Consider the following 24,763-nt stretch of genomic DNA (forward strand, 5'->3'; position numbering starts at 1 on the left):
AAATATCTTCCATATTTTCAGTCTGACTTTCTCTCTTTTACTCACTAAAATGCTTAAACAGAGTTTAGGCGTAGCCCTCTCCATGGTAACACCATCTCCCATTCTTACACACACACACACCCATTTTCTTGCTGTCTCTCTTCTCATAATCCCGTCCTACCCTGCGCTTTATCGCTGTACCCTCCCCTATAGCCTCTGCACTCCCTCTCTCTCTCTCTCTCTCTCTCCCCCCCTCCTTCTCTCTCCTCTCACACTCTCAACCTCCCCTGCTCTGGCAGCTGGTCTCCTGCTAATGCTGCACCATCCACTGACTGCGAGATGTTCACCCCGGCTTGTAAAGGCTCTGCAGGGGAGCCGAGGTAAGGCTTTCACACCTCTGGAGCAGGAACGCAGTAGCAGAGATGTTACTGCTGCTGTTTTGTTTGGCTGCTGACAACAGCAAACTGGAAGCCAAATGAATGATGGGAAGAGCATGAGTGTGTGTGCTGATTTGTGTGAGAACTCTCCAGCTGGAGTAGGCAGCCTGTGTGAGTTGCAGGTATAACACTTGTGATCTGCGTACAATCAAGTGAAGTGGCTTCTTTGTCCTTTCTGCATTTTCTTAAACTTGAGGAAAATATTGCTCCCTGTGTGTGTGTAGAGTAAACGTGCATGTGCATACTGTATGTGCAGATGTGTGTGTGTACATGCTGTGTGAGAGAGCCAGTGGAAGCCTGGTGGCATGCAAATTGTCTGTTGAGTAATGCTGCAACGGTGCTGCAATGTCTGGTTATGGTGCTATATTCTCTGGTGGTTTATGGCACCATGTTGTGTTCATGCGTTTGATTGCGGGGGGATGGTGTGTTGGGGGCATGAAGTTAGGTTTCTGCATATGTGAGTGGGTGGATAACAACCGTGTCTCTTAATATTTTCAACTCAAAATACTGTGTTCATACCACAGGAGGACATTCAAAAGAAGCAACAGATTGAATACCATTGTAGGTCATAGAATATTTTGTAATATGTATTGTTTTTAGTAGCGGTATTACTATGAGAAGAATATGTGACATGTGAGTGGTCTGAACTGTGTGTGAGCCAAACGGGTAAATGTCTTCACGCATGCATGCATGAATTTTCTGGCATGTGTGTGTGGGCCAGTGGTTATTCATTCATGTTCATGTGCACATGCAGTATACAGTACAGTGAGTAATATGTGCAAGCTAAAGTCCCCCAGAGGAAGCGTGGTCCCTACTGTATGCAGTGCAGAGGGACATTTGATTTATGAGTCTGTTTCTCCAGAGGAAGCACTGCGGGTGTGCTGATAGAAGACATTAAACATCTTTCAAGACATCTAGCAAGAGATGATGGTTTTCATATACAGCACAGGAAGGTAAAGATCTACTGGCATCATCTGAAAAATATGTGACCGTGACGTACTTCTATTTTATTTCATGCTCCGTTCTAGACAGTGGGCAACTCTGAGGTCTGAAAAGTGAAGCCAAAGCAGACGTGTCTTAAACTTGCATTCTCTCTAACAGCCAGCAGGGGGCGACTCCTCTGGTTGCAAAAAGAAGTCTGATTGTATAGAAGTCTATGAGAAGATGAGCCTACTTCTCACTTGATTTATTACCTCAGTAAACATTGTAAACATGAGTTTATGGTCTCAATCGCTAGTTTCAAGTCTTCTTCAATACCAGCATGATGTTCATTTAATAAATTGTGGTCCCATTTAGAGTCAAATAGACCATAAAGCAGGGTACTTTAGGGCGTGGCTACCTTGTGATTGACAGGTCGCCACCACGATGTTGTCCGGTCTGGGAGTCCATGTTTTCGTCTTACAACTTTAACCCTTTCACAGTGTGTTTTGAGTTCATGAAAGTTAATTATAACCTTTTTGGTTGCCTCTTGTGTCACTTTTCGTTTGCATATAACCAAGATAGTGATGGCCTAAAAACAAAGATGGCGACGGTCAAAATGCCGAACTCAAGGCTTCAAAACAGCAGTCCACAAAGCAATGGGTGACCTCCCGGTGACTACGTCCACTTCTTATAAACAGTCTGTGGTTCTAGACAGACTTTAAAATCAGACTGTAATTTGAAAGAATAACACATTCTTCCTTCTACAAATACAAAGTTCAATCTTTAAAATGCACCGTCGCTCGGTTCATTACACTCAATGGGTTTTGCCACGACAGTCTTATTTGGTCTGGTATGACCGGTAGCTTATGGTGGCGAATGTTAGCTAATTAATAAACTGAAGTTAGATACAGCTGCACATTACTGCATCACTTCACTGACTTTCTGACTCTTTTCTTAACCTGGTCTCACGGGAAGTTGTATAAATAGCACGACATTTATAAGGACATTCTGCGTGTCATTGAAACGCGCATTTTAGCCTTTTCACGTGTCATTTGTACGCCTCTTTTTGCGTGTAATTTTATGCCACGGATCAAAACTATGGTAATGTCCCCAGTTAGATTTGGTCAACCAAAACCATTCTCTTGGGTTTAGGAAAAACATCATGATTGGGCTTCAAATATGTTCGTAAACTAAGTACAATACGTACAGAAACAACGTAGTATAAGTACGGAAAACACATCACAAACATCACTAAAAACACGTCACTAACGTATCTTCAAAATAACTCAACAACACTTTGGGACACAAAACACGGGTCTCAAACACCGTCTCCCGGTTGAAAGTCCTGTGTTTGTTGGACCCATCACCCCTCTTCCTGCCCGCCATATGCAGTCTTTCTCCCTTTTTATTCTACATCACTAGCTATGAGTGTAGCATATTTACACGGATGTGTTTACAATGCAGTCAACACGGCGGGAAAATGACAAACAAGAGTGGCGTTCTTATAGCATGCAAAATGACTTGAGAATTACCATGTCATTCATACGCCATTTAGTGCGACCGGGCTGCTTTTCTACCACTGTTACGCTACGTTTTAGCATTATCCCATAATTGCCATTTAGTGACCGCTGTTCAACAAGTTAGAGGCTCGTTTCTCTGACACAAGTTGCTTTACCCCTAAGCACTATCAATGTCGTATGACACGCAAAGAAAGAAAATTCCTGTTTTTAGTATATCCCACCACATTTTGTTTAGAACTGTGTAACAAATTGATTTGTGTGAACACTTTGCTTAATTCTTTGCACATACTGTAAGCTGACAGCGCTCGTAGAGCAGTGCACAATCTGTAAGCGTTTTAGCCTACTTTACCACAAAGAGAAGTTGTCCATATATTTGTGTCATCTGTCATCTGTGGGGAGATGTGCTTAGTGTGGAGTTATGCTTTCAGCTGGAACCCTCCAAGTATGAATGCTCTGTGATTGCCGACTTTGGAGTATTTATTCAGGCTTCGGAGCTTTTAAATCATGCTCATATCAGGGCAAGGCCAGTTTATTTGTACGGCCCCTTCCAACAGCAGGCCTCTCAATGTGCTTTGGACATAAAAGGCATTAAGAAAAGATATAAAAGAAACATAAAGCAATATAAAAAGACACACATAAATAGGATTTCAAAAGAAGATAAAAATAAGCTGAAATAGGATGATACAGATTAGACAGTAGAAAGCAGCTGCAGCGCCAGATATGAATAAATAGGTCAAATATCAGGCAAAAAGGCAGAAAGAGACTCTTGACACAGCAGTCCCAGACTGAGAGGCTCCACAAATCACAGCTCTGCAGTTCTCGAGCGGACGGCTGGTCCTGCCGCGGCAGCTCCGCGTACGAACTGAAAATAGATGGTGGCTAATCTGAACCTCACAGGTGGAGGAGTGAATTCAGGATTCGTCCCCACTTCATTTAAATGTGTACGAGCATGCACACAATATGCATTTGCAACGTGATTCATGCTACCAACACTTCTGCAAAGACAGCAGAAAAAGAGGCCAGCAGAGACAGGGATGTCTTCTTTTATTACCCTGCTCTGTTCCCCCAGTACTTTTTACTTTATTTGAGTGATTTTTTTCATTGTGCCCACACTCCTGACTCATCTCTTGCTCCCTATTATGACTTGAGAAGTCCACTTGAGAGCTGCTAAAAGTCAAATAGCACTCAAAGAAGACTACACGCACACTTCCTCCTGTCATCTCCTCACACCTCTCCTCCTCCCTCTGCTCGTCATTAACCATCTTTCATTAAACCACCCTCGATCTGCCAACACTTCTCACTTCCGTCTTCCCTCTCTCCTCCTTTTCCCCTCTTACACCTCCACGCCTTCCTGTCACTGATGCTCCTGTGGTCATTAAGTGGAAGTGAAAATGGTCAAACCAAGCCGGTTTACTAAATGGATTTTCCACTCTAATGAACTATTATATAACAAACATGTCAACATTAAAAGAAAAAAGAAGCTTTGTTTCATCATTCAGGAGCTCTGCCATGTTCCAGTACTCTACATAGATATAAAACTGTTTTAGTTAGTTTAAGTTTTTAAACTATTTAACTCGGTTTTACTTCCAAGCCGACACGCACATGGACCAACTCAGTGGATTGCTGTCAGCGGCAGCCCCGTGCAGTGGAGCCCCTTTCGTCGCACTGTGGTGTCCGTCGGCTTGGAGTAATCCAAAGAATGTATATTGATAAGTAGTGAAAGTCAATTGTTCGTTCCATTGCAACGTCACCGCCCAGCAGCAGAGCTACGCCTCCACCATTTTGGACTGAAAGAGACTACCGGACACCAGTAAAACATCCGCCTACAAAGTGCCATACAAAAGTAAAACAAGATTATTTCTATTCTATTGTCATCATTTAATGTTCATACCGAAATGGCCTGTGTTAAACAATAAACATATTATAAATCTGCATACTGTTATAACTATTCACTTACTTACTTATTTATTTATTTAACTTTTTTGTCCGGAGCCGCTTCCCAGAAGAGCATGAAGTGAGCGATGGACATAAATGGAAGTTATAAAAATCCAGCACACAGATTTTGAGAGGCAATCTCAAAGTTTTTCCAAGTCAAGGACCTCCAAAATCGATGTCCAATAGACCACAGATCATGGATGTATAAGAGGTTCTGCCCTGCATGTTAGTAAATAGCCTACAAATTACATTAAATTCTATTAACATCATGCTACTAGCACTACTAGCTACTGGCCGATAGCAGTTATTTGGGAACAGAGGATGTTAATACATCCACCATCGGTACAGGCTTACAGCCCATGGGTGTATTATAAGGTAATAAAGTGATCAATTACAGCCAATATATTCCATTATTACAGCCGCATACAGCTAACAGGCAGCAGAACCGGATATGTCATATGAGCGTGCAGGGCGGTGGCATTCCCGTGGTCTGATGCACGTTCATTATGGAAAATAACTCAGGATTCAGCTATTAGGGAATTTTACACTTTTAGGACATAATGATTGAATGAGGGCTATTTAAGTGTTCGTACTGGGGAGTTGATTTACTTTAAAAAAAAAAAAAAAAGATCCTCTGATTTACAGACGTCCTCTTATACATAGTCATAGTCATGGCTTTGGACTCATTGGCGTTTTCAGTCCCAAAATGGCGGCAGCGCCATCTAGCGGCTGTTTGTCAAAAAAGCAGTTTTGTCTCTTTGCTTCCAGACTCTTTGGTATAACTGAGTGATTGGTTTTAACATCACAGTCTCCACCGTTGTATCTGTGTAACTCGCCCAGCCAACCAACCTGGTGACATCACAGGCTAGAGTACGGCAACATGGCGGCGCTTCTTGTCACGAAAGATGAAACAAGGCTTCTCTTTTCTATTGCTATATAATTGTTCATGAGAGTGGAAATCATTTCCAGCTTAACCTTGGTTGACGGTTTCACTTCCACTTTAAGTCTCACCTCTTGTAGGTCTCTGCATTGCTTTTCTTTATTCTTGGCTCTCTAATTGTTTGCAAACCAGATCAGTCTCTTCCTCATTAATTATTCCCTCACCTGCTTTGGTGATGAGATTCAATGCCAACATTGAAACAGTGATACACGAGTGACAGCACTGCAGAGGGGATTTGCTTTTAAACTTCCCGCAGGATTGTGTTGTATTTGTGTGTTCCCATTAAGTGGAAAATGAAACGTGTGAGGAAAATTGCCATGTTCTCATGAGCGCACCTGATTAAATTGTTTTTGTGTGGGCTGGGCGTTTGCAGTCGCCCCTGTGGGTGTTTCTACATTGTGTTCTCGGGGTCTCGGTCTGCTCTTTATAGTCTGCCAGAGCTGCAGCGAAGGGGAAGTAGACGTGAATTAAATGGATGTTTTTCTCTGATCAATGTCGTCTCAAGAGTGAACAACGGGGGAGAAGAGGGCTGAAGGCACCGTGGAGGCCGTGGGCGGAGGAGGTGCAGCGTGTGTTTGTGTGTGTGTGTGTGTGTGTGTGTGTGTGTTTGCGTGCAAATGTCATCTTGTTAATTTGTGTGCATGAATGTGCACATGAGCCGAGTCTGTGTGCATGAGCGCATGCAGCTACGTATCTATCTGTGGTCGTCTGTGGTTGTGTGTATAGATGTGTACATTCATTCGTGGTGTGTGTGTGTGTGTGTGTGTGTGTGTGTGTGTGTGTGTGTGTGATCTGGAAGAGTGGGTGTATGGGTGGGTGGGCTCGCTGTCACTTGACTAAAATCCACCAGCAGGGACAATAACTATAGGGGGAGAAAAGTAGGAAAGTAAAAATAGATTGCAAACAAGAAGAGGGTTTATTGAAGGAGTGAAAGATGAGAAAAGGGGAATATATAACAAGTATAGAAAATATTGAAAGCTAGGATCAAACTAAAGGAATGCAAAAGAAAACGTATAGAAGAAAAGAAAGTAGTCCATGTATTGTTCTTCAACAGTGACATTAAATGTACTCAAGGAAGCTTAACAGCTCACAATAGTCACAGCTATGGGAATTACCTAAAAGTATAAGTTGATAATTGTTTTAATAACTGTTGAATTTCTGGTAAGTACAGCGCCTTTATCACATTTGTGTTAGTCATATAAGTGCAGACTATGGATGTATAAAGAGAACTGGATACAGCGTTCATTCCTATGAAAGTTGTTCAGTGGCGCATGATGCCAAAAGTGGAAAAGAACCCGGATCATCCGGCGATCTTCCCGCATTCATTGGTCCCATAGAGCAGGCGCTGTAGCGTCCGCGGGGTCACATGTGCTTTTTTTTTTATTTCTGTGCATTTTTATTTGCGTGTATCGGATGAATAATTTTGCTATATGGTCAGCTGACGGATAATATTTTCAGTTCATGTAATATTTTCAAACAAGTATACAAAGTTATTATCCCAACATCAACTAACTTAATTATGTGATTACTGTAGCTCAAGATATCATGTGTTTTCATGTATTCACAATTAAATTATCTCATAATCGTCATGTAACATTGCATTTTTTTTACAATAATTTCGGTTTAATTAGAGGAATCATAGTGCTTACAACGGCTGCATAACTTATGATATGATAAATTAACATGTTGTGACCGCTGACAGAGCTTTGCTGAATGGGTGAAAAGTTAAAGGGACACACACAACAACCGTTAATTAGTTTATTATTCAATTTATTTATATTAGGGACCATAAACAAAAATACTTTATTCACAAAAGAGAGGAAAAAATGCTTTGTACCAGATTTAGCCACTAGCTAATTTCCATCTGTAGTTCCTGGTTATCTAATTATAATGAAATAATTATCTTAATTTAATTGGAATGAAATGCATCTGTTGTGATCATGCTTAACTCATTTACTAGCCTGAAATCCAACTTCATGCAAGAGCCCGACTATGAAGTCAAGAGTTTGCAGCTTGAATTATTTCCCTTATCAGAAAACGGCTGTGCTGTTATCAGGCTATTAAATAGGCATTATCAGTCGCTATAAGCCCCATAGATGTGGGTCCGTAGGGGCCTGCTACACCCATTAGTAGGCTTTATCATCTATTCACATGGGCGATCATCGAAAGAAGGTACAAAAGAAGAAAAGTTAAGTTTTCACTTGACTTAACAACGTTGTAGGCCCCTATTGACCCACATCTATGGTGCTTATAGCGACTGATAATGCCTATTTAATAGCCTGATACAGTTGAATCGGGTGCTTACCAGTCAGTACGCAGGTAAGCATATTAAAAGAAACCAAGATGCATTCAAAATCATCTGCTGCTCAATATGTACGTTTCAGTGCTCCGTGTATGTGAGTATCCGTGTGTGCGTTGTAATAGATGTGATGGATGTGGTTGAGACGGGAAGGCCATTAAAGCAGAGCATCAGCTCAGTCCCTCCTGGAAAACCTCATATGACTAAGTAACCTATTAGAGACACAGAAGAGAGGGATGGGAGAGTGAAAGGTCTCTCACGTCCGTCTGGGCGTATATCACCCCCTGGGATCATCTAATGACTAAACACATTATTACATGGTGAGGAGAGAGATGGAAGAGGCAGCGAGGAAGGAACAAAATTAATAAAGATGGAAACGTCACGTCTCTCGTGCGTCTCGCTGCCAATGGATGACAGGGAGGAAGTTATTGAGAATGAGATGAGGGACCTGAAACAACATAAACAAAACTGATTGATGGGAGAGAGAGAGAGAGAGAGAGAGAGAAAGTTGAATAGAGCACAATAAAATTAATTTCACACTCGCTGCATCAGCATCATTATGTATTTTCTACTAAGAATACACTTAGCACTCTTGTGTGCTGTTTGTATAAAAAACATGAGTAAACTGCAAAACCCTAAAACACAATCTTCTTTTGCAGAAAATTCATCTTTACAGAGTCAGAAAACATATTTCTCAGACAGCAGATGGTTTTGGTTTAATGTGCCAAGGTTTTGTAGAGACCGAATTTGTGCAAAACCACAATTTGTTGTACTCAAAGCATTAAAAAAATAACATTTTAAACAGTAAATCATAAATTATAGTAAAGGAAAGGTACAATTAGGCTCTCTTACTTATGAACTATAACTTCTCGGCCATACCCGACAGAGGCTACGACCCCATATCTGTTTATACAAAACCTACTGCACATATGCAGTGACTATCTAATGGCCGTGTATGGTTTTGGGGTGAATTTTTCCGCCATAGGTTCTGGCATAAAACGAACATCTGATTGTAACGTGAAGCACGGGACACGAACAGCAGTTTCCTGGATGAAAGCCTAGTGTTTGTTGGACCAATCCACCTCAACCTACCTGCCCGCTGTGTGTTCTCTTTTCGCTGTTAAAGCTACATCACAACACTCCTGCCGCACTTTCCCTGAGTGTTTATATTGACGCGGATGGGTTTACATTGTAGTTAATGTTAGTTGGTATTTGATGTGTAACTATGGGTATTGGAAAAGTACAGAAAGTGCTGCAGACGATGCAGAAACAAGGCCTCGTATTGGAGAACTGTGAATACAAATAGCACGTCAGCGCGCCTGAGACGTTCTATGTTTAGCTGCAGTTAAATTTTGCCTCGGCACAATTTGGCCTTTCTCTTTCTCACCTCTCTCTCCCACCTACACACACACACACGCACACACACCTGCGTAAGTGCGAGAGAGCCAAATGTCAAACATGCTGTTGTGACCTGGTGACATCATCCAACTGGCTGTAGGGTGATGTCACCCAACCCCCTTACCAGCATTTCAGTTGTAACAGAAAATGTGGTGGTGGTGTGAATGCAATTTTCACATTTTAGGACGATGTCGATGTGTTTTACTCAGAAACAGTGAGGAGACATGAGGACCAGAGTCTGAAAGCAACATATATTCTCAATTGATAATGTTCTTAAAAGTTGAAAACTGAACCTGCTGCAGTATTATTGCTCAAAAGAATGGCAGCATCAGTCGGAAAAACTGCCTATATTACAACATGTATACAATACATATGGGCATTAGCAGCCAGGTTCAGTAAATAGATTGATCGTATACATGCATCATGAAGTCATATAATATTAAACAAAGAGAACATAATGTTCAGATTTGAATGGGAAATCATCAAAGCAAGAACCAAAGACCTGCTGTTTCTACTAGTATCTCTATAGCAACATGCTTTATTTAAGCTTATCTTTATTCAGTGAAAGATATTCTGTTTATAGAGTATGGTGCTTTCACACACCAACTAAACTGTGTTATCATCGCAGTGATGTTCTTTCAGGGGTCGATGGTTGATTATGTCCAGTGAGGGAAGAAAAGATTTATAACACAATGAGGTTGAGACATTTATAATGCGAAACGATCATAAGCAATCCACAGTGTTATTATGTAATCTTGGAGTGTCCAGGGGGGGTTTTCTGTTTGAGTGATACAGAGGCAACATGGCGGAGTCAAATGAAAGCCGTGATGCATTTAGTCAGCTTTCTAAAGTGCTTTATTTCTCTTATCATGGATACTTACTAAAGAAAACACAAAAAGAAAATCTGGAAATTTGCATATATTTTCCTTTAACAATATTGAGTAGATTATTTTTGGCCACATGGTGGGCAGTACAACAAGCTTTAAACCAAACGCAGCGTTGACATATCACTTTTAACCCTAAGAGACCCACATCGCTCCACTCTAACGTTCATGAGCGCACACTACACACTGCGGAGAGTTAGTAGCTCTTGAGAATATCTAGTGAATGTTCAGTGGACTTTTGTGCAGAACTAAATGCTGCAGCTCCTCCAGACCAACAGAGGTTTTCCGTGGTCTTGTGAAGTGACGGAACTCCGCAAGCGAGAAACAGTTAATCATCTCCGACCAAAACTCCGGTGTCTCCCATCATGTTGCATTGATTCATGGAAAGACGCTTGTCTGTCAGCTACATTACTGCCAAAGCATCTGAAATATAGAGTGATATTGTGGTTTAGCTGACGTGTGTCGCCTCACTGTTTTGAGCGATGCTCGTTCATGTCTATTTAGAGCGAGCACAAGCTCGAGCCAGACGCTGACTTTCGTTGACTTAACGGCCACAGGTGTCCCTGTTAACAAGCATTTTCTGATTCTTACAAACAGTCCCTTTAATATTGGTATTTGAAAAGATATATTCACAAAACTCTAAAAAAAAGAAAGCAGAAGATAGGTACAGTGCGTGGGGACAAATTTTCTCTGTGGTCACAGATTTCTTTGGTCACAGATTTCGGTGTAACACCTGGATCCTCTCGGAGGATAATGGCTAACATGTCAGCAAACAGTTATTTACACATCCAGCAGATAGCCTACAGAGCGACATAGCATTCATTTAAAGTTGTGTTTCTGGACACCTGATGAATGTAAGTCTCTCCACCTGCTCTTAATAAAAATATCAGGCTTTTTAGTCGTTAAATGCTCCACTGTGTTCACCAGCGAGCCAGCTAACGGTGTCTGACTGCTGTTTGAGTCTAAGCGCCTTTTTTGGCTGAAAACGAGCCATTTATGTGGCAAAAAGCATCATTAGCCTTCTCCACTTTAGATACCATTGTTCTTACACAAACACTGTGGTGCATAGCAGCATTAATTCACCAATTGAATTCAGCTCAGCAGCACAAGATAAGAATAATGTTAGTGTTAGTGTCTGCTACTATGCTAGTGTCTTGCTTGGTAGCTGAGCAAAAAACAAAGTGTGAAAGCTGGGCTTAAATTACAAGATGTTGTTGCTTTACAACATTCATTTTACAACAAAAATGCTTCTTTTTTTTCCTGCTTACTTTAATTTTTTTACACTACCTAACCAGTGTGACTGATACTGTTGTTCACAGGACATGTCTAAACCACTAGAGGGAGGGTGCGGTCTGCATTCAGAGCTGTCACTGTCAGGTACATACTGTACATGAGAGGTTTTTGTAAGTTTTATTGTAGTGCAGTTTCTTGAATGCTGTGAAACCTATTGTCTACTCCATTGTATTATATTCTTTAAATATCTAATTATGATAATTACTAATGCAGTGCCAGGCTGACTCACACAGACCCACAGACACACAACACATTATGCCAGTGGAGCGCTGTATTCCTTTTAATCATCAGTGCGTCTCACCATGCTAGAGATATAGAGCACACTCAGTCATCCACTCATCAGCCGCAAAGAAAGAGAGAGTCAGAGCACATTGATCATATTTAATTGTGAAAGCTTTTGACCATAATTATTCTCAACAGGCTTCAGAAGTGCTGGTTTTGGTTTCTTGGACTCAATGAGGACTTTTTTGAAGTGAAATCAAATCAAGGTTTTATTCAAAGAAGATTCAAGAGTTCAGGTTTCAAATGAAAATGAAACTTCCTTGGTACATTATTAGTTTCTTTTATTCTCTGGCATCATGCCTGTGATTTGCCTTTGAACTCCAATTGACACAGAGTGTAAAAATAACATGACAACAATGTAATCCAATACAAAAGCCTAGAAAATAAGTATGTAACTGAGTAAATACTTCCTTTGTCAGAGGGGTGTGGAGCTCTTTGGTGATTTGAGGCCATACTTGTATGTGAGAGTGTCATACTGGATTCAAGGCTGGATTACCAGCCTCCTCAGGGCGTCAAATACCGATGCTTTTGTCACGGCAGTCCGCATGTGATATCGCCGCACAAGGCACCCTTTAGCGCCGGTATGAGACGCACCGGGCTTTCCATTAACTACAATGTAAACCTATCCGTGGCTCAGGGAAAGTGCGCCAGGAGTGTGGTGACACACCGGGCGGGCGGGAGGGAAGGTGAATGGGTCGAACAAACACAAGGCTTTCATCCAGGAGACCGCTGTTTGTGTCCCGTGATTACCAGCCAAGCAAAGTGAGAATCTGTCCCAAAATACCAGGTTCACTGCATAGTGCATGCCAGCTGTTTTTGTTGATTTGATGAATTGCAAATTTGTTAGGGAATTTGCACCACTAACGTACACACAGTATAAAACCTCCTTGTTTAGACTTGTGTACTTGTGCGCTACCAGAGGATTGCGTGTCAGCAGTGTCACGTTTTGCCTTGCCGAGGTGTGAATATTACACGCCTGTATGAAAGTGCAATAGTGCAGTACTAGCAGGGGGCAACAAAACCACTCACTTAGGTTTAGGCAACAAAACCACCTAGTTAGAATTAGGAAAAACGTCATGGTTGGCCTTAAAATAAATACGTAAACTAAGTAAAATACGTATGAAAACAACATAACATAAGTATAAAAAACATGTCACAAACGTCACTAATGTAAATTACAAATCAAAACACTGGTCTCCTGGTTGAAAGTCCTGTGTTTGTTGGATGTTGTTTAAGTTTAATTAACTTTAAAGATATTAATAAAAGAAAGTCTTGATATACAAATTGGACATTAAAAAATCAATTTTTTGAAGTATCCCATGAGGTTTCTTGAAACCATTTGAGTCACCGTGGGAACTTTAACTCTGACAGCGAGACCTGTGAAATCTAGAGTGAGGAGGAAGGGTGACAGGAAGGACACTCCCTTTGGTCACCACATGGGTGGTTTCTATCTATATACTGCAGTCAACCCCACCCTTTTCATCTGATAGTGTAATATTACACCCTAAGTTACAGTTTCACTCAGCTGTTGAGCATCTGGCAGAAGTTCCAGTAAACACAGACTCCTGCAATGAAGTTTTAATAGATTTCATGACTCAGGACCTTCAAGCAACTTTAGTGTTGTGGGTGCATCGTAATTCCAGTACACTTTACTTTATCTGTGCCCGTTCATGGCGTTATTTTCATTTAAGTGTGAATTGTGAGTGGCCACCTGGCTCACACAGTGCAAGAAGTGACCTCATTTGCTGGGTGGTGAGCATGTGACCACAGATGTTGAGGCTGGTTGTGATGATTCAAGATTCAAAATGCTACTGTTTGGGAAACAAACTCAGAGAGTCAGATGGGAGATTGTAGCCCCTCCTCACCTCACTCCTCCCCCCTGCTGAAATGTGTTGTCGGTGTACCTGTATGTGTCAGTGTGTCAGATTGTACGTGTGTGTTTAACAGTCTGTGAAAGCCAAAGCAGTGTTTCAGGAGTGTAGCTGACTGGTCAAGTTGCAAAGTGGAAAACGACAGCTCTGGGAAAAAGAAGAAGAGTACGAGACAAAAGAGGGAAAAAAGAGGGTAAATAGAGACGAGAGGGAGAGAAAGAGAGAGAGAGAGAGAGAGAGAGAGAGGAAGGATTGGTACAGAGAGAGACACAAAGTGCAAGTGTACACAGTATAGAGAGAGGCTGTCAGCAGAGCATACAGTTCCCAGAGGAGCCTGAGAGCGAGAGAGACTGCTGAGAAGTTCAGTCTGTCGAAATGCTGAGGAGGAGGAGAAGCGTGTCTTTTGGTGGATTTGGATGGTATGTTGCCTTTTCATTGGATGCTAATAATGTGTATATGTGTCTGTATTATGTATGCACAGGCTCATTCTTTGGTTATAATTGCATAGTGAGTTTATATGATGCACATTATGCTGCTGAAATGTGCATGTGCTGGGTGTTATGGGTGTGTGCAGTGCAGAAATGTAAACTTTTTTTCTAAAAAGGAAGGATGGGTGGAGGGCTGAGGCTGCTCCTCTGTGTCACACCTCTGACACTTTGTCCTTTGTGTTGTGTTGTGTGTGTGAATGTACAGTTTCACTCTGTGCCGTCTCCGTTCAGGGGGGGATTATAATCAACAGGCTGCTTTGTCTCTGTCTGTTGTTGTTGCTGCTGCTGTCTTGTTATGGGACTGTGGGCGCAGCTCTTCCCAGTCATGCTTCCTTTGCTCTGTTGGCCGAGAAGAGTTCCCATGATGCAGCGCAGAGGAAGATGCCAGGGAGCCCATTTAGCGCTGAATGCGCTGACACACTCGGATGGAGTGTTTTTGTGCCGGCTCCCCTGCTGGTTGTCGTTCTGACACTGAAGCGCTGCTTCAGAGCACTTAACCTTCCCAGCTGGGCTGAGGCAGCACGTCCTGCCAGACAGGATGAAATAACCTGAAACAGACAAAGCTGTGGAGCTACATTTAAAATGTAAAAGGGTTAATTGGTTATAAAAACAATTTTTTTTTAGAAAAACTGGTAATTTCCTAAAGGGACACTCCACCAATTTTTACCAATCAAAAAGTACTCGCCCTGTGAGAGCAGCTATATAATGTCTTCAGTGGCTCGGAAGGAGATTTCAACCCTATGAAAAATAACCTTGAGTTGCATTGCGGGAACGAAAAGTGTTTTTTACCCATACTAGGGACTAAAAAGATATCTCGACATCTGCTCAGTGGGCAACCTCTGGGTCTTGTATGTGGAAGTGCCTTAAACTTGCATTATTTCTAATAGCCAGCAGGGGGCGACTCCTCTGGTTTCAAAAAGAAGTCTGATTGTATAGAAGTCTATGAGAAAATGAGCCTACATCTCACTTGATTTATTACCTCAGTAAACATGAGTTTTGGTCTCAATCGCTAGTTTCAAGTCTTCTTCAATACAGCATGATGTTCATTTAGTAAATTATGGTCCCATTTAGAGTCAAATAGACCATAAAGCAGGGGATGCTTTAGGGCGTAGGTACCTTGTGATTGACAGGTCGCTACCACAGCATTGTCCGGTCTGGGAGTTGTCCGTGTTTTCGTCTTACAACGTTGACCCTTACACAGTGTGTTTACAGTTCATTAAAGTTAATTGTAACATTTTTGTTGCCTATATAAGTCTTATTCAACATTTAGTTGTACTTTGCTCCACCCTCTCGTGTCTCTTCTGGTTGCAAAGAAAATAAGACAGTGACGGCCAAATTGCCGAAAACGACAGTCCACAAACCAGTGGGTGATGTCACGGTGACTATGTCCACTTCTTTTATACAGTCTATGCGTCTACTGCTTTGATTTTGACCAGTCTTAATGAAATCTGACTCTTGGTGGACAGATCAGCAACAGCTCTGCTCAGCAACACATTTTAATGTGTGATTATTAGAGACAAAAACATTCATCACATGCACAGCCTAAGGTGCAAAAATAAAATAGGTGATGATAATAATTCCTCTGCAAATTAAATAATGCCTTATGCTGCAGGAAACTGCAATAAAAAATGTGCCAATAGGGTACTTTTAGTGTAATTTTATAAAATTGCTGAAATGGCAGCACTCTGGAGGGGAGTTATCTCAGCTTATTGGCAGAAATTTAGCTTAAAATGTCTCGAAGGCTAAATATGAGATGAAAAGACTTCTTACTGTAAGCAGGATATTTCCTGCTGTGCATCAGTTCTGCAGGCATAACTGAAAGTAAATGTGGGGCAAGTGTAGTGGATTCCTATTAAGAATTCATCCTTTAACAGATTACATTTTGTGTGCAGCAAATACATACAAGCAGACACACTGTGAGGGGATAATGTGCATCTTTCTTCTTGATGTTAAATGAGAAAAAAGCGCTGCACAGCTACACCCTAAACCATAGCATGCTGTTATCCTACTAACAGCTGGCTTTGAGTTTGAGTCTTAACATTGTGGTGTCATCCTTTATTGTCATTTATAAAGAAGGAATATCAAAATATGATTATATATAAATCATACTTCAATTATAGTTATTGTGAGAAGAGAAGCATTCTTCATTTAGATGCTTTTTGAGGTTTCATGTAGCACCACAAACAGGCAAAATGTGGCCCCACTACCTTAAAAGTCTAACGCCGAATTCACACCAGGCAGCGTTGAAGTACAGCTTGGGAAGAGATTCTTTGTAACACAGGTCAGCATGTCACAGGAGTCACATGATCTGTTTACTGATTTTGCTTTTAGTTTGGCCTCACTTCGCCGCAGAATCAAACGGCTGCAGCTCACAGAGCTCGGGAGCAGCCGCTGCAGCTTTTCCTAGACAATGCATGGCAGCTCGCCATAGGACATACTTCGCCGTTGCTCTGGTGTTCGGTGTTCGCCTGTCCGGGCTCATCCAAATTTTTCTAACTACGCATACGCGGATGTGCGGTCCAAACACTTCCTCATCACGATTCCACATCAGCTCATGTTTGTGCAACCGTCTTTGTGGAAAGCATAACCGAGGCTTAAGAATACTACAATTTTGAGCTTGGTGGTCTAACAATTTCAAAATGTACTGTATGGTGCAATGCGTATGCAAGCCTCTGGGGGACAAAGTATAGATAACTTTATATTACTTGTCATCTGAAGCTTTAAATTACCAGCTTATCCAGTTTCTCCCTTTGGACGCACATATGGATGGCAAGTTCAGAGTGAATGCATTACCAAATATAGGGCTGACTTTGAGCAGGCAAGCCACAATTTTTGTCCCCATAATGTGTTTACATGCACACCCACAGTCGATTATAGTATTCCTTTCATCTCAAAGATGTGGGGTGAATAAAGCTTACACATTATAGCATGATCTGTTTGATGATTCAGGCATAAGGTGGGTGGTGTATCTCCTCAACTGCTCAGTAATAGATCCTGTGAGGGCACAGGCTGCAGCTCCATTACAATATGAAAGAGGCGAACATTTGGCATCCAGCAAGATCAGATACCATCGAGACAATAAGGTGTCACTGCGGCAGAGCAGCAAACAAAATGTGAGATGAGGTGTTTGTTGTCTTATTTAACTGTATTTCTGTTGACTGAGGTGTATCTTTAATAATGAATTATGCAGGCTTTTGTATAAACTACAGTAGTTGCCCCAGCTGCATAAACAACTTCACTAGCTGTAGCCCAATATGAACATATGAACCTGACATTCAAATATCTAGTTAATAACACTTTTGTGTCTATGTGCTTTCCACCTCTGTTGAGGCTGCTGTGATGCGTACCGTCGTTGATACCATGCAAAATCCCTGGAAACAAAATCAAATTATATTTAAATCATCCAGGTTGGGCGATGGTGCAGTAAAAATAGCGTGTTTGTATGCTGTTGTGTATTTGAATGAAATAGATCAGGCACCGTTCTGCATGGTTCTGTGCGCAAATTAAATGGGATTAAAGTATTAATGTCATAACATCCTCCTCTTCAGAGAGAGGCATGTGAGAGCGCTGTAAAACAAGCACTGAACATGCACGTACGTACACGCACACATACACCACAATGAGGTGAAAACCCTCAATGTATTTGTATGTACAGTTTCCCTCAAACAAAAAAAGCCTCATATTCCTCACATAGATCCTTTATTATTAGCAGCAACTCAACTGAAAAGTTGTTAATTTGACATCCCCTGAGGTTTTCCTTGTTTTTAGTATGAACAGTGTGTAGTGAGGCATGAATAAACCCCTTATAAACACTGAGACCTCTCATAACCGGTCTGAGCAGCTTGTAGAGATGTAACCGTGTTAAATCAAGTCCGCTGTCATAAAGCGTGCTCTGCTAGTGATTTGTACTGAACACACCAACTGTCCTCAGGCTCCACATACTCTATGAATCAAAGATCATGCGGAAATTAATTATTTTTTACCTTCAGGACTCGGCGAGCTTGGTTGCACAAAGCATAAAATATGTAGGGGGAAATGTGTTTTACACACCTTAGAAATGTTGGTATTTTTGTTTCTTATTTATGCACTGAACATGCATACTGTATAACATACTTTGAGGCTAAAGTAGATGTCCACGTTAAAGGGATAGTTTGGGTGTTTTGAAGTGATGAGGTACTTATGCATAGTCAGTGTATTACCTACAGTAGATGACGGTCGGCACGCCCCTCTGTGTGGTAACTCCTGTCTGTTTCTCCAAACTGTGGACATGCTGTCTTCTACTGTAGGTAATACACTGACTACTGTTTGTTTAAGTACCTCATACACTTCAAAACACCAGAACTATCCCTTTAAAGTGAATGCCAATACAACAGGAGAAGCAATCACACATGAATGACTATTCTTTTAAGTGCCAGAGCACCCAGGGGAGCCATGCAGAGATAAAGTCTCACTCCTCCTCACCATCTTGGTGATTTGTGGTGTTCATGTCCTCAAAGAGCACTTAGAGAAAATAATTTAATTGCTGCTTTTGAGCAATTTGTATCAGGGATGTGATCAATAATATCTCTCTCTCTCTCTTCTGCTTCTTTTCCAGGATTGACAAGTCCACTTTGTCTGTACTTAAAGCCCGGTAAGTTCCTCTTTAAATCTAACTTTAAAGGAACAGTGTGTAGGATTTCGGGGGATCTATTAGCAGAAATGTATGTTAGTGTATAATCACCTGCAACTAAGAATCGTTTTGTTTTCATTCGCTTAGAATGAGCCCTTCATATCTACATAGGGAGCGGGTCCTCTTCACGGAGTCCGCCATGTTGTCGTTACCTAAAGGCCACCGTAGTTCTCTGACACGCTTGTGAGACTGCAGTAACGTGAGCCACAGAGTGAAAACCGTGGTACAGCCAGCCGTCATCTGACTTCCGCTGCTCCTAAAGTAGTGTTATTATAGTTTTGCCCTCGGCGGCTCACGCTACCACAGTCTTGGAAAGGGAGGAGTGAGCAGAGAGGTGCTCAGTTGGTTGCAATCTGCAACCACAACACTAGATGTCGCCAAATCCTACACACTGTACCTTTAAAATCTTCTAAAAACAGTTAGGAAAATGATCTAGTTAATATTCTAGTCTTAGTTAGTCAGGCAAAGCTATAATTTGTGTAAATGTGCTTGTGGAGAAATTCATGGGAAGCACTGGTGTGTAACAGCTCGCAAATGCAAATACTGAGACTGCGGCTTTGACTACTTTCAGCCTGGACCTTATTTCCACTTATTTTCCATTAGAGCGATTGATTCTGACTAAAACCTCAACAATCGATTCACTGTAGAGCTATGGACACTTAACTTCAGCAGGACACAATGCAGTACACACTCACACTGCACTGCAGTCTTTTTCAACAAGTGAAAATGATCTAAATTAATTCCTTTCTTCTGCATCTTTGATGCTATCTTGACTGCTGCTTCATCACTTCCTTGTTTACTCTTTACCCGCCACCTCTCTCGTACTGGCCTTCATGTGCAGCTGTGTGAGGAATGTGGTTAAAGTCATGTTCTGCTGAGCCCTTGGGCCACGCACTCGACTCCTTACTGCTCCAGTCAGTAGTAGTTGCTTGTATTGTGGATCCCAGGTGTGAATGTTGTACTTCATGAATATGAAGCAGCAAGAGTATAATCTCCACATAATCCTCTGTGCTGCCTTGCATTCACAGCAGCATGCATCTTTTAAGGGGCGAGTGGCTGCCATTGGTTTCGCCTCTCAGGATACTTTCAGACTGCCATAAACAATGTCCAAACTCCGGGTCTGAAAAGTGAAGCCAATGCAGAAGTGCCTTGAACTTGCATTCTTTATAACAGCCAGCAGGGGGCGACTCCTCTGGTTGCAAGAAGTAGTCTGATTGTATAGAAGTCTATGAGAAAATGACCCTACTTCTCACTTGATTTATTACCTCAGTAAACATTGTAAACATGAGTTTAAGGTCTCAATCGCTAGTTTCAAGTCTTCTTCAATACAGCATGATGTTCATTTAGTAAATTATGGTCCCATTTAGAGTCAAATAGACCATAAAGCAGGGGATGCTTTAGGGCGTGGCTACCTTGTGATTGACAGGTCACTACCACGGCGTTGTCCGGTCTGAGAGTTGTTGTTTTTTTGTCTTACAACTTTAACCCTTTCACAGTGTATTTTCAGTTAATTAAAGTTAATATTAACATTTTGGTCGCCTAAAAAAGTCTTATTCAGAGTTTGGTTGCACTTAGCTCCACCCTCTCGTTTCACTTCTGGTTGCAAAGAACCAAGATGGTGACGGCCAAAAACTCAGATGGCGACTGCCAAAATGCCGAGCTCGAGGACTCAAAATTTTGCTGAAGTTTATTGGGAGTTTATGCAACATGACAGGATCTGCAGGTACTACTCAGGACTGAAAAACTGCTCATCTTTCTCTGCAGTTTTTGAAAATAATCTTATATATATATGTTAAGGCAGCAAAGGACAGTGTTCCTAAGAAGTTATTCATATTTACTGAAACTATATTTGAGTGTTGAACTCTTATACAGCAATACAGTTAAACTAATTATGATTTTTAAGGTTAGTGCGTAAATAATACAGAAAATTAGACCACATTTCTAATTCTTTACTTATACAGTAGTTGGGTTTATAGAAGGCACAAAGAGCAATTCCATTATAATGTGATAATTTATAGAGCTGCAACGATTAGTCAATTAATCAATTAGTTAGTCAACCATTAAATTAATCTTAAAAATTATTTTAATAATAATAACTTCTATGTTTTTTTTTGTCTGGTTGAAGAACTCCAGATTTCATTGTGTCCCCTCCATGTCTTAAACCAAAAATAATTCCCATTCATTGATAGATTTTCTAGACAGCTCATTTTCTTCTTGGACAAGTTGTTGAAGGCTGAGACTGGGATGAGCAATGATTCATCATTTCAATCTCAGGTCGTACTGATTCATTGTAAAACAGCTTGGTGATTAACTAGTTACCGCCATCACAGCAAGACGCTACTGGGTTCAGATCCCACCAGTTAGCGTGAGTTTCCTCTGGTTTTTTTCTGGTTTTCTCCTTTAGTCAAAGACATACATGTTAGGCATTAGTTCTGTCGTACTTCTGCTTCTGCCCTTGATCAACACACTGGCCTCGGAGCTGCTGGTCTGTGGGCATTGTAATGTAGCTGCTGCCCACTGCTCCAAAATAGTCAGGATGGGTCAAATGCAGAGGACTGATGGTCCCACAGGGAATGATAAAATATAACTCAACTTAACGAAATTACATAACAATCTTATATAACCGGGTTATGCACACTTTCTGCAGGATTTAACATTATGTTTGTTTTCAACAAGACAGATTTCATCACCTGTCATAGCCTTAGTATGCTGTTTAATAGCTGCCTTGTGTTGCTCCACCATTTACTTTGTTGATGCTTGATTCACTGGACAGCTGCCATTGTTCACTCTCACTTTGGCTGTCTGTGTTTTGGAAACAAGAAGTGACGATGTTCAAGGGATAATTATGAGTTTGCTTTACAATTCGTAGCTGTGAAAGGAGAAGTAACAGTGGATGTTTTGACAGATTGTGATGTGTGACTGGGTTGTGAGAGTTTATTATTTTGAAGTGAAAATCCCATGGTGTGGTGATCATATGAAGGTAGACATAACAAACCATATGGTCAAATTAATTCTGGATTAGAGTGGAGAGCTAATGTGAATATCATTTGCTGAGTTGTGTACCTGCTTTATGGGATGTCCTTTGAGGATATTGTTGTGTGAGGAGCTTCTCTTTGTTGAAACAAACCACCGGTGTGCAACCCTGCTAATGGAGGTTGCCGTAGTGATGGGAGGTGAGGGCCTTCTGTGTGTGTGTGTGGTTTATATTAAACGCTGTCTGCACCCAAACCCCACTTTCTATGTGTCTCACTTACTTTTGAGCTAATCGCATTGACATTTACTCTCTGAGCAAACATGTTGAAACCTTTTGTGTTGTCCCATGTACTGTCTTCATCTCTCACCTGCTGTCCATATTTGCCATTATGGCGCCATCTGTTGAAACTCTGCACTTCGCTGGTGACTGTGTTTAGGGGTTTCTTTAAGGGAATACTTCACCCTCAAAATGACCATTTGTATATCAACTAACTCACCACGTGTTACTCTTGAATTCTTGAAGAACACTTTTACTATTTTAAAACACTTCCGCATAAACAGTTTTACACTAGCGCAGGCAAGTCCGGGATGTAGTCCAAAGTGTTTTAAATAGTAAGGTTTAGTGAAGATGCATGTGTTTTGGGAAGTACTGAGCATACGACTGGATAACTGAGACTTGGATTATACTCCACAAGTAAATAATCTGCATAAACTAGGGCTGTCAATCGATTTAAAATATTAAAATTGCATGATTGTCCATAGTTAATTGTGATAATCGCAAATTAAACACATATTTTATCTGTTGAAAATGTACCTTAAAGGGAGATTTGTCAAGTATTTAATAATCCTATCAACATGGGAGTGGGCAAATATGCTTGCTTTTTGCCAAATGTAATGTATAGATTTATTATTGGAAATGAATAACAAACACAAAAGCAATGACAATATTGTCCAGAAACCCTCACAGGTACTGCGTTTAGCATAAAAATATGCCTCAAATCATAACATCGGCAAACTGAAGGACCAACAGGCAACAACAGCTGTCAGTTGTGTCAGGTGCTGACTTGACTATGGACTTACCCCAAACTGCATGTGATTATCATAAAGTGGGCATGTCCTGTAAAGGGGAGACTCCATAGGAACCCATTTTTCATTCAATATATATTGAGGTCCGGAGGTCAAGGGGACCCATTTGAAAATGGCCCATGACCGTTTTTCTGAGCCCGCAACAACTTAAAAATTGTTAATGCGTTTAAAGAAATGAATGCCATTAAAATAATATTTATGTTTAACGCGTTATTTATCGTGTTAACTTTGACGGCTCTAATATAAACTGATTCTGCATTCAACATGTAGAATCTACTTGTGATGTGGTCAAACACCGTTCCGATTGCAATCCGATCTCCAAAAACACGTTTTAATGCCAGGTGGTAAAGGGGGTCTCATTTGCACTCGGGTCCTCACTGCATTAGACATAATAGGCCGTGAATGGTTCTTTTTGCGACTTGAACTCTACAGGCCACACTGATAAAAACACTAATCAATGTAGGATTGTTGTCAGCTGTGTGTCAGACATAAAGCTTTAGCCTATACAGAAAGCAGGTTAGCCTGAATCATGTAAAATAGGACTTGTCTGTTATCTACAGTGTTCTCAGATACACTCATCCAGTGTTCTCCCCGAGTCCCTGGCCAGGTGGTCATTAGTCTGTCTGCTGTGGAGTGGCTCTGAATATGAATGAGTGAGTCGTGACTCCTGCTTTGAGCTGCTGCTCTGCCCAGACGCTGAGTTAGCACCGACGCATGTGTGTGTGTTTGATCCAGGTGTTAGATGTAAGAAAACGGTGCACAGAGAAGCACCATAGAGGTAAGAAAGATAGGAGCAGAGATGACCACTCTGCAGAATAGAAAGGATTAGAATAGATAGATAGACGATAGATAGATAGATAGATGGATAGATGGATAGATAGATAGATAGACGGTACAGACAGACACTGTGCAGAGCCTCACATAAATACTTAGGGACAGTACATGCATTAATTATACACCACAACATAACGCACGACAAGACATCAGATACATCCAGATACATCCACACAACAAGTTTGTCAACCCAGACTTATAATGGCTCCAGTTAGAATCCATGCAAAGGGGAGGATGGACAGAGTTTGATATGCATATTATGTATATATGATTATGCAAACAGGGGATTTTTAAAATTGCTTTGAATATACTAGGGCCAGTGTTGTAGTACTCGAATTGGCTCTGGTCTTGAGATCAGTCTTGAGACCATTTTTTGAAGGTCTCGGTCTCGTCTTGGAATCGACTGCATTTTTTACTCGGCCTTGTCTCGGTCTTTTGTGGTGAAACTCAGTTTTTTATAGATCTTAGATTAAATCAACTAATCGGTTAGTCGACAAAATCGTATGAGTGTTAGTCGACTAAGGATTTCTTGATTGGGAGAGCCCAAAAAGGCTGAGCTAGCCTAGACTAAAAGCCTGTTTCTCACCAGCGTGATGCAAAAATGTGTGTGCGTGAATGCGGTAAAATCTGCATGTGAATTTCCGCTTTTCCCGTCCCCTAAATGGTGCCGTGTCTCACTCCACACAGCAAAATCCTATCCAGACGGAGAATGTCTAAGAGGTCTAACGTAAACTACACAACACATAAACTAATCGGACCCCAAATTTGATGCCCTACGCTAACATTAGCTGTTTGTGGCTAGCCCCATTCTGTAACCAGCATCTAACGTTAACAAGTACATCTCAGCTACATTACCATCTTCATTGTATCCCAGCTGCTGGGTGATCTCAAGCCATATATTGTCCTTTATTTGGTTGTTGAGGTAGTCGTGTTTGTCGTTATTACGGAACACCA

General features: G+C 41.3%; 1 protein-coding gene across 2 annotated transcripts in view; it reads left to right on the top strand.

The window, feature by feature from the left end:
- Nucleotides 1-254: 254 nt before the first annotated feature.
- Nucleotides 255-24,763, top strand: part of LOC119491340 (rap1 GTPase-activating protein 2-like) — a 104,470-nt gene continuing 79,961 nt past the window's right edge. Inside the window, exons 1-2 of one of the 2 annotated variants that reach the window (XM_037775242.1) lie at nucleotides 255-359; nucleotides 18,842-18,877. In XM_037775242.1, coding sequence (XP_037631170.1) covers nucleotides 319-359; nucleotides 18,842-18,877 — 77 coding nt within the window. In that variant the 5' untranslated portion in view covers nucleotides 255-318. Of the gene's footprint in view, nucleotides 360-13,813; nucleotides 14,179-18,841; nucleotides 18,878-24,763 lie in introns of those variants that run through there. The other variant, XM_037775241.1, reaches the window with a different exon arrangement.

This window comes from Sebastes umbrosus, chromosome 7 (assembly GCF_015220745.1).
Source record: "Sebastes umbrosus isolate fSebUmb1 chromosome 7, fSebUmb1.pri, whole genome shotgun sequence".
Lineage (NCBI taxonomy): Eukaryota > Metazoa > Chordata > Actinopteri > Perciformes > Sebastidae > Sebastes > Sebastes umbrosus.